This window comes from Tachyglossus aculeatus, chromosome 1 (assembly GCF_015852505.1).
Source record: "Tachyglossus aculeatus isolate mTacAcu1 chromosome 1, mTacAcu1.pri, whole genome shotgun sequence".
Lineage (NCBI taxonomy): Eukaryota > Metazoa > Chordata > Mammalia > Monotremata > Tachyglossidae > Tachyglossus > Tachyglossus aculeatus.
The window spans coordinates 129,511,100-129,526,067 of NC_052066.1; the positions used below are offsets into that span (position 1 = coordinate 129,511,100).

The 14,968-nt window shown below is 38.3% G+C and overlaps 1 protein-coding gene across 5 annotated transcripts in view; it reads right to left on the minus strand.

The window, feature by feature from the left end:
- PHF3 (PHD finger protein 3) overlaps positions 1 to 14,968 on the minus strand; it is an 82,973-nt gene that overhangs the window by 37,670 nt on the left and 30,335 nt on the right. For 4 of the 5 annotated variants that reach the window (XM_038751775.1, XM_038751800.1, XM_038751782.1 and 1 more), the window contains 3 exons: positions 11,642 to 11,794; positions 5,710 to 7,489; positions 1,094 to 1,180 (listed from right to left, as the gene is read on the minus strand). In XM_038751775.1, coding sequence (XP_038607703.1) covers positions 1,094 to 1,180; positions 5,710 to 7,489; positions 11,642 to 11,794 — 2,020 coding nt within the window. The remainder of the gene's footprint in view (positions 1 to 1,093; positions 1,181 to 5,709; positions 7,490 to 11,641; positions 11,795 to 14,968) is intronic. The other variant, XM_038751790.1, reaches the window with a different exon arrangement.

Genomic DNA, 14,968 nt, shown 5'->3' on the forward strand with positions numbered 1-14,968 from the left:
AGCTATTTTGTTTTCCCTATTCGATGAAAAGTTTTAATAAGCAGATTTATTTTCAATAAAGTTTGAAAAATCTGTGTTCCCTTTACTGGTTCAAGACCTAAAACCGGGCTTTTTCAAAATTGATACTGATTTACACTGACAAAAAAAATCATTTTTTTCCTAGTAAATGTTCCTATGCACTTTGTTATGAGGAAGTAGGAACAGCCACAGCATACAGAACTATGCAAGGTACAGATTGACTTTCTAGTAGACTATAAATATCTTGGCATGTTTCCTCCTAACAGAAAATACTTAAGAATTACTCCTGAGGAAAATTTTAAAGTATGCACTCTGCTGCCTAATCCAATATGTATCTTTAGGGAGACGGTCCTTACAGCCTTTGAACATCAACTAAAGAAAAATCCTGAGGCTCCTTTTTGATAAGGTTCTGGATTTTGTTAAATTGAATTGGAAGTCAGCACCATCTTTTTTATTTTTCTCTTCAAAATAAAATGGCAAGAAACTAAGTCTTCAAGTTATCGCAGTAATGGATTAAGATGCCATGGTGTTGTGTTCAAAGCTTGTTTATAAGGGGGTTTTGTAGATTTGCTTTTGAGGTTAAAGATTTCCTTACAAATATCCCTCCAAAAAGGCATCCTCTTTGACTATTATCCCAACAATAAAAATTAGACCTCAGGACAACTAACACTACCCAATTATGGAAATGAGTAAGTTATCGATTGGCCTACTCTTCTCTTTGTAGCAAAATAGGGTATTAAAGTTTTGAGATCTGCAGGCTCCTTGATAAGAGGTGATGTACTACTCTAGAGTGACTTATTTTCTTTTATTAATAATAATAACAGTATTTGTTAGGTGCTATGTGTCAAGCACTAAGCGTGCCATTGTTCTGTTGTAAACTACTGAATGTGTTTCTAGAATTGATGACCTTAAATTGTGCTAGCTATAATATTCCTTTTACTTATCTCTGCATATTCTTCATTAAGCACATATTTCTAAGGCCTGGACTTTCAAAATCTACCATGTGCTAATTCACCATCACTGGGCCTTTTTCTCCAGAGGGGGTTGCATTGCCAAAGTGTCAGAGAATGCATACTTTGGTTCATGTGTTGACTGGAACCACTTGTGTAATAGCACATCCTTAAGAACTTTCACGGTTTTCAGGTTAGTTTTCATTTTATCCCTAAAATGAGGAAAAACAGAGGCTAAAGTAAAATGGTACCTTTTTACCTAATCCTTATTCAGTCCACTAAAATCCATTACTATCAAAATTAGCATAGAAATTAATGTAGGAAGACTTTGCTCCCCTTTATAAGAAAGCATTTGTCTTATCAGTATGCCATGCTCCAAAATTGTTTTTATATTCCCCATTGCCTATACGTATTTATTTAAATAACCATTATGACTCTCCAAAAGGGTGTATGATGGCAATTAGCAGGGTGATTCAAAGTACTGTTGAATTTGAGTAATGAGCATCGTTATTAATTTCCATAACCATATAACTCAAGGAAGCATTCATGCTCCAGGCTTCTTTTCCAATTATAGAAATGCTTTTATGAATAACCAGCTTTAGTATGAATCTGATGCTGTCTAACCTAATGGCTGGACTTACTTAACCTGCTTTAAAATACTTCAGATTCCGCTATATTAAGGCCCAGAGTACTTTAAACTGAGAACTGGGTCAACGGTTGTATTTGGAGAGGGAACTTGAGTAACTCTGGAGAGTACTTATGAAAACTACTTTCTAAAAGTGACCCCGAGGAATCACTACAGACTAAGCACTTAATACTATTACTATTACTACTTCTACTACAGTGCTGTACACATTAATCAGTTGGGAGTTTTCTGAAACCTAGAAATGCAACTGAGATCATCCAAATCACGTTTCAGTTTCTGGTTTGACTTTTTTCTTCACAGAAACTGAAGAGCAACAAATGTTTCAATTCCTCTTCTTTTCTCCACTTTTTGTTGAAGTCTTAAATAAAGTGACCGATACTAGTGCCTGGCACACAGCCAACACCAGGGAGGAGACGAAACAGCGCAAATCGCACTGGATATAATTTTCCACTGGTTGGGAGACGATGGTATTTTTTCTAAATGAAGGTTTTGCTGTATAGGTTAGAATTATAATTAAAGTGCTTCTCTGGGTATTTGCTATTCCTTAGTTTGCCCAAAGAAGGTGGAATAATTTCAGGTGCAAGATGTCTTGAAGTCAATCAACCAATCGTATTTATTGAGTGCTTACTATGTGCAGGGAACTGTACTAGACACATGGGAGAGTATAGCAGAATTAGCAGACATGTTCCTGCTCATAATGAGCTTAGGAGCTTGAGTTATAGCAGAGGTGAGAGAGCTGACGGGTATTTTTCCAAGGAAATACTGACTTTCTGCAGCATGAGACTAACAGCTACTAGTTTGTATAGGAGGAAACATCCTGAATGTACAAACTACAAGTTTTGTAAGTGTGGAAGGAGAATACTGTTATCACTTCTTCATGGTTACTGAGGGAATGATATTAAGCAGCAGCATGTGGTTATGGTCCACAGATCCCAAAATGAAGAGTCTCATTTATGTGAATGAACTTTGTGTGCTGAATTACCTCTTGGAAACCTTTAATCTGATCTGGTGTATGTTGCAAAGAAAGGAATAAACATAGGATCCAGAACAATTTTCAAAGTTTACATAGTGGCAGTACAGATATCCTGTTATTCAGAATGACAAGAAGAGGGGTAAAGGGATGCTTGGGCATCACAATGTAAATTCATTTTCTTGAAAAGTGTGTTCTGGATATAATCCAATGTACCCATCTTCTGCGGCTGCCAGGAAAATGAAGACAATTGGGGAGAGCATCAATACGAGTGAAAGCAGTGAAGCATCTCCCTTGTAGAATTAGCCGAAATCTATATTTGTAGAGCTCTTTGACTGTAGGGAGCCACCGATTTTCAAGAGATAGAAATGTGCTTATATTTTAAGACTGGAGGAGGAGAAATAAAGCTAAGAAACTAAACATATTACACTAAGATTAGTGCATCAATTATTAGATTCAAGTATCACATTTTTCCAAGTCTTAAAACAGCAAACTAGTGGTTTAGAGTTAGCCTGAACATTTAAATACAAAAATGTAGAAAATATATATTTTAAGTGCAAAGCAAAACTAGGAAAAAAATGACAATTATTGCTTTATCAGGCTGTGACAGCATCATGACAGGAGGTATTCCATCATCCCATAGCAGAGGATGTGCATCAGATTCTTATCTGATCAGTGCGTTATAAAAATCAATGTCTTTAGGGGAGAAGGTCTGTTTAAAGGCACGTGATTGTGGTGCACACATGTAGCACTTGCAATACAGGAAAGGAATAGCATTTCAGAGGTGAAAAATAAAGATGAAAATCCAGTAGGACATGTCCTCATTAAAATCCATTAACATGCATGTTAATCCACTAACACGCATACACGTTAATAATTTGATGCTAATCAAATATAAAGTGCAAATATGACTGAGGTGCCAAAAGATGTGGAAATAGTTTTCTTTACGGAAGTTAAAATGCCATTGTTCAAATCATTAACTGTGGTATGTTATAATAATAATAATAATGATGGCATTTATTAAGTGCTTACTATGTGCAAAGCACTGTTCTAAGCGCTGGGGAGGTTACAAAGTGATCAGGTTGTCCCATGCGGGAGGGCTCACAATCTTAACCTCCATTTTACAGATGAGGTAACTGAGGCACAGAGAAGTTAAGTGACTTGCCCAAAGTCACACAGCTGACAACTGGTGGAGCCAGGATTTGAACCCCTGATCTCTGACTCCAAAGCCCAGGCTCTTTCCACTGAGCCACGCTGCTTCCCCAAAGTTATGCATTTACTTTGACAAGCACTGTGCTAATTACTTGGGTAGATACAAAATAATCAGATTGGACACAGTCCCTGTCCCACATGGGGCTCACAGTTTAAGTACAGTGGAAGGAAAACAGATTTTAATCTTCATTTTTACAGATGAAGCAACTAAGGCGCAGAGAAGTTAAGTGCTTTGACCAAGGTTACATGGCAGGCAAGTGGTGGAGATAGGATTAGAACCTAATCCTATTTCTAATATTTCTAATCATATACCCTTTGCATTAGGCAACATATTCAAGATCTTAAAATACACAGTTTAAAGAATATGCTTCTAAAGTTGATGTGTAGCTACATGAAGTACTGTAGAGGTCTAGTCTACAAGTCAATGAACAACATTAGAAGTACAGTGGCCAGTTGAGATATGCCAATGACTACCCCAAAAATATCTACATATTGCTGGGGCAAAACCTGTACAAAAAAAAAAAAGACCTGAAGATGTGAGGTGGATAGACCTACTTGAAAGATAAGTATTAAATCTTCCTACTGTGCACACTCAGTCTAAACTGATTCTTTAACAATACTGTTTTAAAAACGGAGTGCCAGTTTAAATTGAAGTTTTTTCCTTCTATGTAGGTGTACCACATTGTAATTATCCAGTTTGCCAGAAGACTGTAATACGGGTGGCATTTTGAATTTTAAAGGGAAATCTGAAACAAAAGGTTTTTGGGAAACAACCTCATAAAAATGTTTTTCTAAAATTATGTTGACAGTTTTGTCATTCCCAGTAAGTAAATAACAAAAAACATCTTCAGGGTCAAATTTACACACCTATGTAGTTCTACTAAAACTGAAAAGAAACACCTCACAAAACAAAAATTAGTTCTATAATTATGATTTTTTTTTCCATAAGAGGTTTAGTTCTTGAATAATTTGGAAAAATAAAAAATCAGCATATATGATTCCCCCAATTTTTCTTGTAGAATTTCAATTAGGATATGTTAGTAATATAGCCTAACATAACCATTCTATTATAAACAATATTTACAGGAATGCAAATAAAACTCTTTAAGAATAGTGTAGTAGCTTGAAGGTTCATTTCACCTCTATGTCTTAGCACAGATAACATTTTTTGACCCAAACACAGTCATGCACAATGGGACAGTGACTTAAGTGAAATAAATTACCATTGTAACTATTGATAAATGTATAGAGAGTATTGTGTCCTCAACCAAGTTTACTATTCTTTAGAAGATGAAGACAAATTAGATAAACCAAAACAGATTTGGCACCTTTCAAGAAAAACTATCATTATGTCTTCCATTAAAAATAAAAATGAGTGAGAATCATTCTAAAACATTTTAAGTTTTCAAGGTCAAAGAAATGTTTTATTTTAAACTTTAAAGTTAGGCTTTGTGAAAGGCATGGTCCTACGTCAGTGATTATTTTTCCACTTCATAAAACCTCCTGAAAAACGTGCTAGAGCTTCCAGTATAAATGTTATATATGAAATGCAAAGCAACAGGAATTGGATAACATCCAAGTTGAGATCGGTCCTTTTTCTGGGGGGGGGGGGGGGGGGGGCCCAACACCCTAAAAAGGAATTTTCCAACAAATACTAATCCTCCTGAAAGCTGATAATGATGAATGTAAACTTATTCAGCTCATATGCACTTTTTAAGTGGAATAAGAATATGAAATTCCCCCAAAAATCCAGTCTTTTATTGTATTTCCAGGACTTCTACTAAGAACATTCTCTGCCTTGCTTTAGACTTCAGGAAATAATTCGTTTTACACAGTGTAATGAATTACCTTACTGATTCCAAAAACAGTACTTTGAAAATTGGACAGAATACAACCCCTCCAAACACACACACCTGTTGCCATGGGGTTTTTTGCAAAACCCACACTGCTTGCTTGGAGCCCAAACATATTTGCTTTCACATGAGGACACATGTTCTGAGCCTTCCCGTTTTACAGAAGCAATATTATCTGGAATGAACAAGGGAGGCTCATCCAGAGAAAAACTTCTGCTACTTCTTCTTTGGCGGGGCTGAACATTCTTCTCGGTTTTTTTTAGTTTCAGTTTGTCATCCTCCTTCAAGTGTTCTACACCTAAAGAATCTTTCAATTCCACCTCCTCCTTTATGTGACTATTTGCTCTTGACGCAGTCCCTTGCTGCTGTTGCTGTCTGTGGCCTTGTTTCTGACTGGAATGTGGTAAATGTGCAGAAGTTGGCTGCTGAAGGTCTTTAGAGCAACTCAGATGGGCATGAGCTTTGTCACCGACAGAGTGAGTTAACGGTTTCTGTGTCAGAACTGGATTTTGAGTCTGTTGTCCCTTTTTTAACACTGTAGAACTCTGACTTTTCAGAGATTTGATCCCTGGGCCACCGCCATGTGACTTCACATCTTTATCACCGTGTTTTTTTCTCACTTTAACTGGTTTATGAAAAGCTTGCTGACATCCCGGTTCATCAGCATTCCTTTTCAAATTGACTGAAGTTTCTTTGTGAACACCTGACATATGTTTAACACTAGGTCTAGTTTTGCTATGCATTACTTCTTTTACTGTCACTATTTTTTTCCGAGAACCTATGGCTATATCTTGCTTAGACTGTTGTACAAGTTTACTATTTTTGGATCTCACGTTTTTAGAACCTACTGCAGAAGAAGCACCACTTGACTGCCTGTTTACATCGTCCTGCAGTTTTATTTCTTGGCTTCCCCTCTTAACAGGATCAACTTGTTGCAGATTCTGGTCAGTAGGTTCATGAACACTATTTTCTAAAATATTGCTCTCTGACTCAGCAGCGGTAGCATCTGTGGTCTTTAGGTCTACGTTATTAAGTTCTGTGGGAGCCAAATGCTTGTTAGGCAAATCTGAATCGGCTGGAGGTTCCATTTTTTGTCCTTGAAGCGATGCTATGTTTTTATCAGCAACTTCCACAGCAGTCTGTGATCCTGAATTACATTCAATAACCTCATCCATAGAACTGGATAAAACTTCAGGGTTGCCTTCTGTTTTATTTGAACCTGCACAAGCACCATCATCAGCTGAAGCAGCAGCTCCCGCAGCTACATTACTTTGGTCATCTCCTCTGGGTGGTTTTACCAGTTCCTCCGACCTATGTCCAGTGCTTCCTTTTACGCTCGTTTCATCAACCTCAGGTTCATTCAGTTCATTGCTTTCTCTATGTGCAAGTTTACAAAGCTTTGGACTACCGCTCGCAACTTCAATTCCCATCAGAGCCTCACTTTTCCTTTCTTCAGCTGCAGAACAGGAAGATGGACTACTTAATTCATGAGATGCAACATCCATTTCTCCCTGATTATCTCGCCGATTCTCAGTTTCTAGCTTTGCGTCATCCTTTGATTCCGAACCAGCAGTCAGTGTTGAATGACCTGAGGAAGCCAGTGACCCTTCTGTTACTTCATCGGTTTGCCCAATTCGTCGGCTACTCCTCCTCACTTCTTTCTGAGGCTCTGTTTTCAGTGGAGCACTAACTTCTTCCTCCTCATTCTGGCATTTGTCCGGCTGTTTCGCTCCAGTTTTTTGTGCAGGCACAGTCTTCACAGCGGCTTTCTTTGCGTTACTTGAAGGTGCTGCATTTGGCCGCTTGGCTAGAGTGCTTTGTCGCAAACTCCGTACTTGTTCTATCACGGAAAAAAAATAAATAAATAAATAACTCTCTTTTGACCTGTTTCTCTCCAATGCACAGCTGTACTGTAGCATAAAATAATCTCATTTCTGTGGTGTAGCTCTCTAAATATTTTGATTGTGTTTGGATCAATTCACCCCTGACCTAAACACAAATTAAACACGTTTTAAAACAGTTCACTCAGCTGGTAATTGAACATAGTTCATTTCTGCCAGCAATATTTTTAGACACAGTAAGCTTTCTAAAATAGTAATTCTCTGAATTTAATCTGGTCAACAAAATCCTGTACTTCCATAGGAAATACACTAGTTGTGAAATTTCTAGCTAAACTGTTACTTGCCTTGGGGAGAGATTATTTGGAATATATAATCAAAGAGAAAATTCACTGGAAAGTCAAACAGAAAGAAAAAAACCCTAGAATTTTGCAAGTTCAAAATACAGCCAAAATCAACGCATCATCTTTCTTAGAAATAAGCAGTTCGATACAGGTCCTAGGGCTATATAATATGCTGCACCGCAATTATCTAACATTGAATGTTTTAAAATGCATTAACCTAAACTTAAGCGATAGGGATATCCCAAGGTCAATATAAAGAAAACGGGAACTAAAACCACAGCAAATGAATATCAAGATTGCCTTAAAGTGTCACACTTCACTCAAAACTTTATGAATGTCTTCATCTGCAACATCAACTTGTCAATACATTCTGATCCCACATGAGGCTCACAGTCTTGGATCAATATTGTTAATGAGGAGGGGAAGCGAGATGGGAAAGTGAGAATCAGAGTATTCTGATTAACAACAGAGAGGCTTTGAAATACATATAGAGGGGATCATTCTGCCTAAAGGTTCATTTGTTGTGGTTTAACTCTTCAAAGAGGATACCGAGTAAATTCTCCAGAAACTAAGCTGAGAACCGGGAGGAAAAATGAGAGACTGGGTGCGTGGTTGTGCATGCAATGCTAATATATATCCCGGTTCCGCCGCTTGTCAGCTGTGTGACCTTGGGCAGGTCACTTAACTTCTCTGTGCCTCAGTTACCTCATCTGTAAAATGGGGATTAAGATTGTGAGCCCCACATGGGACAACCTGATCACCTTGTATCCACCCCAGCGCTTAGAACAGTGCTCTGGTACATAGTAAGCGCTTAAGTACCAAAATAATAATAATAATAATAATAATTATTATTATTATTATTATTAATGTGTGCACGCACATGCTCGCACACACACACACACTCTATGCTACTCCATGCTTGCAAATATGCCTGAAATGGCCAATGTGTGATTTAAACTCAATCAATGGTATTTATTGAGTGCCTAAACAGCGTGGCTCAAGAGAAGCAGAGTGGCTCAGTGGAAAGAGCCTGGGCTTTGGAGTCAGAGGTCTTGGGTTCAAATCCCGGCTCTGCCAATTGTCAGCTGCGTGACTTTGGGCAAGTCACTTCACTTCTCTGGGCCTCAGTTACCTCATCTGGAAAATGGGGATGAAGACTGTCAGCCCCCCGTGGGACAACCTGATCACCTTGTAACCTCCCCAGCGCTTAGAACGGTGCTTTGCACATAGTAAGCGCTTAATAAATGCCATAAAATAATAATAATAATAATAATAATAATTAATAATACTCTAAGCACAGCATTGTACTAAATGCTTGGCAGAGATCAACAGAGTTAATAACACTGTTCCTGTCCTTCAGGAACTCCCACCATCTTTCATTCACTGTTGGCATATAATGATGGATCCTTGCTTCACTAATGAGCTTGTCAAATGCAGAGCCATTCTCAGGTCCCTCATGGAATCTCATCTTGGCAAAGCTTTTATTCAAGGAGAGTCACCCTTGTGCCATCCTAATGCACCAGGCTGATCAGCCTATTGCAGTGGTCTCCCAACAGTCCTGCTTGGGTACCCTGAGGAATTATGAGAAACTGCTACCCTGTAAATCGGTGTTAGGACAAGTAATGTCCAGGAATATGATTTAAAAAAAAGATTCCAAAGTAAGGGAATTTGGAGTCTCCAGGTCTGAGGCTGTAATGCTCCAGACGAGTTACAGACTTTACTATTTTCACTAGACGAAGATTTATAAATGCATTTACTTAATAACGATGGCATTTATTACGTGCTTATTATGTGCAAAGCACTGTTCTAAGCGCTGGGGAGGTTACAAAGTGATCAGGTTGTCCCATGGGGGGCTCACAGTCTTAATCCCCATTTTACAGATGAGGTAACTGAGCCCAGAGAAGTTAAGTAACTTGATGATGATAGCATTTATTAAGCGCTTACTATGTGCAAAGCACTGTTCTAAGCACTGGGGGGAAAGAAAGTGTTGAGGTTGTCCCACGTGGGGCTCAGTCTTCATCCCCATTTTACAGATGAGGGAACTGAGGCCCAGAGAAGTGAAGTGACTTCCCCAAAGTCACACAGCTGACAATTGGCAGAGCCGGAATTTGAACCCATGACCTCTGACTCCAAAGCCCGTGCTCTTTCCACTGAGCCACGCTGCTTCTCATATGCTTCATGCTTCTCATGTACTTCTTATTTACTTCATATACATCTTTTATTTCTAGGTAGAAGTAATACTGTACTGGATTTAGGAGGAAGCAAGTTACAACACCCAAAGAAATGTTGTTTACATTCCATATGATTAGGAATACTCAGTTATGCCTTTGAATTCACATGCAAATAATAATGGGGCAGAGGGCCCAGAAAAGAGAGAAAACCATAAAAGAATTCAGTTCACATTTTAGTCTCTCTTTTTGAATGGTATTTGTTAAGCGCTTACTATGTGTCACACACTGTTCTAAGTGCTGGGGTAGCTATAAGTTAATCAGGCTGACTACAGTCTCTGTCCCCTCTAGAGCTCACAGTTAAGTATGAGGGCAAACAGGTACTGAATCCCCATTTTGCAGCTGGGACAACTGAAAATTTAAGTACAGAGAAGTTAGGTGACTTTCCCAAGGTCACACAGCAGGCATGTGGCAAAAGCTGGGATTCAAAACCAGATCCTCTGGCTCCCAGGCTGGAGGCTTTATCCACTAGGCCATGCTGCTTCCCATCACACTGAACATCCTCCCACAATTACTAGCAAAGAGAAAAAATTGACTGACGAGTTTCACTTCCTCACTTTTCTTATACACGCCCTCAGAGCTTGGAAAATAGTGAAATTTCCAAATGGCAGGGCAAGGAAGAAGCATGAAATCTGAATATCCACAACTGGATAGTCAACTCATAGGTAATCAAGTACTGGTTGACATGATCTAAGCCTAAGTGTGAATTAGTACTCCTTCCTGGTAACAGCCTGCACAGATATTTATACAAAAAAGTGCTATTTTAATGTAAAACCAATACGTGGTTTATATTCATTCAATCATATTTGAGCACTTACTGTGTACAGAGCACTGTACTAAGAGCTGGAAGATTTAAAATATAAGAATAAACAGACATTTCCTGCCCACAAGCAGCTCACAATCCATCTTCACATCTTTCAAAAGAAGCTCTGCAGATTAACTAATTTTAGGGAACATATAACAACTGTACACAACTTGGGTTCAAAATGACTTTAAATAATTGAATGCCCACTTCTATGCAGTTTAAGAAATTATGTTAAAAGCATTATAAATTTATTCCTTGTGTTTTATAGGCCTAGTGTTACCAATCTATCCTGGAATACAGCAATTAAGCAGACTAGAATTTAGTAGCTTAATGAAAATAGCAATTTTCAAATCACCTCTTTCATTAACAATTAAGGATTTATCTCTTTCCTGATGAAAATCTGAGTTAGCATGTTGAATTAAAAAATCAAATTACATAAAATTAATCATTAAAAATGTGAATGGCACCGAAGTATTGTTCAGTAAATTAGTTATGAAACATAAAATTCATTAAAATTGTTACTGAAGCACACTCTGCCAGCCCCTATAACTGAACATCAAAGTAAACCAAGCTCTCTATTCAGCAGTTTACAATCTAAAAATGTATCCAATAGCTAGACTATAACATTTGACCCACTGTTGGGTAGGGACTGTCTCTATATGTTGCCAACTTGTACTTCCCAAGCGCTTAGTACAGTGCTCTGCACATAGGAAGCGCTCAATAAATGCGATTGATGATGATGATGTCTTACTAGAGTGTTCTCTTTGGGTAAATTACCTTGTGCCATTAAACGAGGAGATTTTCTTGGCGATGTGACTGATGTCTCTTCCAATCTCTCCCTATTCGGTAAAATAAGTTCTTCCTCATCAATGGTATCATTACCACTTTCTTTTACCACTCCTTCATCCATAATGTCATCGAGACCTGCAACTAAATAAAAAGGAAGAAAAAAAGAACCATAGTAGGGTTAAAAATTCAGCATGTGGCACAGTTTTAGCACACAGTAAATCTTCATGTCACAATATCTGAGATCTACTCCCCAAATCTGCCCAAAGCCCGCACTCTTTTCATTAGTAAATACCTTTTCCCCGGAAATCTCCTCCCCAAACTTGAAGCCCGACATGTAAGAGAAAACACAGAGGAGGTGTGGGGGTACCGCAGCTCTGCGGCTACAGCCTGGGCTGCTCCCGTCGGGATTGGCATAAGACCCACCACGTTATCTCCCATCCCATCTAAACTGAAGCAAGTATTCGGATCCATTCCAGACTCGGAATCAAGGCCCCGAGACCCCCCTATAAGCGACCCACAATCTGAAATGACATCTTCAGAACTAGAATGTAATCAAGCTAGCATACGGGAGCAAATACAACATTCATTATTTAGGGGCCACTCATTCAACCCTATGCCTCCAGTGCCTCGGAAATGCTTTTTAAATAGCACCGATTGACTGACTGGGGCAAATATTAAGTGTAGAATAAACAGCAATGGATTAAGAAATGTGGAAATAGCATTCCTCTCTTTTTATTTATCTCCATCAAAGTCTAGGATTCTAGTGAAAAGCTCTATTCCAGGTGGGATGAGACAGCTGTTTATACGCTACTACATGGGGACCATTGTCATCTACTTTAATTGAATGCTCCCAAGCTGCTTGATACTAACAGTAAGCTCTCAGTGAATAATGATGATAATGATGATGATAACAATGATAATCAAAGATAAGAAAGGCTTCCACTTCAACATTTTTAGCAAACTCTTTTTAAAAACAAACAATGCTTTGTGGACCAAAACAGACAACCAGAAAACTGGAAGTCCATTCTTTACATTTTAAGTATATCTGTCTGCATTAACTTTATCCGCTTACTCTTTATAAATCGTATTTTAAAATCTCATGAGCAAGAAACTTTATAGATCTTTTACTTCATCATCGTATCTCATTAGTATTCCTTTAAAATAAAAAAATTAGCATTATTTTTAAATAAAAGATTTCATTAGAAATATAATATCACCTTGGTTGGGTAGAGCAATGTACTTTTGCTCTTCACGAACAAAGTCACTTTCATTTTTCCATGCCTTTCTCTTAGTTTACATTTCGTTAATGTTCTTCAATCAACAGTACTTGAGAACATACTGTGCGAAGAGCACTGTACTAAGCACTCCGAAAACACATTCCCTAACCACAAAGGGCTCTACAGAATCCCCTTTTCCTTATGTCCCACTGTATTAAAGCCTTGTAAAGACAAAAAAAAAAGCAGAGACTACCAAGACTTACACATCCTCGTCCTTGTCTGAAAACAACTTCTACCCAGATCGACCCAATCTACTATCAGTCCAGTGCAGAAACTGGAGAACCACTAAACCGGAATTGTGCCAAGCCTCAACTTGCTGCGGCCCTGAACTTCTAGGACTGTGAAGGGTGGGAAGGGAAACAGTGTGGCTCAGGGAACCTGAAAAAATAGTATACTGCCACCCGAAAATGAGTCTCAGGCAAGCCACTTCCAGTTTGCCAGTTCACATCCAGTTTAGACATACACCAAAATGACACACCGCAGGTCCTGGCCCCCTTATTCTCCTTTTCCTCCCTTTCCCTACAATTCTTGTGCTCCCTTGCTGTTTCTCTTGTGCTGTTCTCATACTTCTCATTAAACCTTCACAATGCTCTTTTTATTCTTCCTCTTCAAAATCCTCTCTCTCCTGACTAAAATTCTATCTGTTGCTCAGTTCACTTTCTCTCCTCTCTTCTCCTCTCTATTCCTATCCTAAATTCCACGGTTGTCCTTCTCTTCTTAGATCAATTTTCTTCTGTTCCTTTGACCGTCACTTTATTCTTTTCCTTGTGGCAAGACCCTTGCTACCTCACATTTTCCATGAGAAGGCAGGCCCTCCTAATTGGTTTGTCTGGTGGTTCATATAAAAAAAAGTATGCACAAAAAACAAAATACATACAGATGTCTTATAACAAAACCTACTTCACTTCTGTATTTCTTCGGGGCGGTACATCCAATTTTCCTATAATCAGAAGGGCTGTAATCTAGCAGAACCTCATTTTAAGGAAAATTTGAAATGTAGCACTCACGGACTCTGACACCGAGGACATATACACACTACTTCTTCTGACACCCCACGGCCCTGTATCTAGACAGGCTTGCATTGTGAGAAGAATATCTGTAATTCTGTCATCATTTTCTACCAAAACAGTGAAAACACACCTTGTGGCAGAACTGAGTATACATAGGCTTCTCTAGATTAAATGGAAAAAATTGGCTTTTCACCCAAACCTTTGGCCTACACAACTCAGAAGAAAAATCAAAGTACAGTTAACCAACAGTATTCCAACTTCAAGTGCAACTGTGACAATTAATACATTTTTAGGTATTTTCTAAGATTGCAAAATGATTACTGCTCAAAATTCAATAGGAACACTCTGGTATATTTCAAATTCACTTTACACTATGAGAAAAATATATAGGTGGAAAGCTACGAGTTACAATGTTGAACAGTAAAATGTAATTTCAATTCAATCTTGAGGGAAATAAATTCATGAGATAATTTAACACCTAACATATGTGAAAGATAAACCACTAATTTAGAAGTCTTACACAATAACTTCCTGATATATGTAAAGAAGATTGTGTAACTTAATGCTTCAGCCAAGGTGAGCTTGGTGCTAATCCAGGAAGATTAAGGGCTGGGGCTGGAAAAGACTATCATATGCAAGTGATAGGTACTGTCTAGTTATACATTTGGCAACACTGATTTATCTATGAAAACCTCCTTCTCTTGAAATGATACCAATAACTCATTTTAAGGGCAGATAATTAAGTCACTCTAACCAGATGCCTAAAGAGCCTAAGTAAGCTTTATATTATCAAGATTCAGAAGTGTTTTAAGACAACATGGCTTGTGTTATTGTGTTGATCTGGCAAGTTGGTATGTTGTTTAGAGGAAGACGGGGGGAAAAAAGCAATGTTGAGCATAAACTAATTTCCACATCACTTGTATATTGTATTCTCCCAAGCACTTAGTACAGTGCTCTACCCACAGTAAGCACTCGAAAACTACGATTAATGCAAGTGAGTTTAAGGGCAGTGGAAAGGGTTGGCAAGG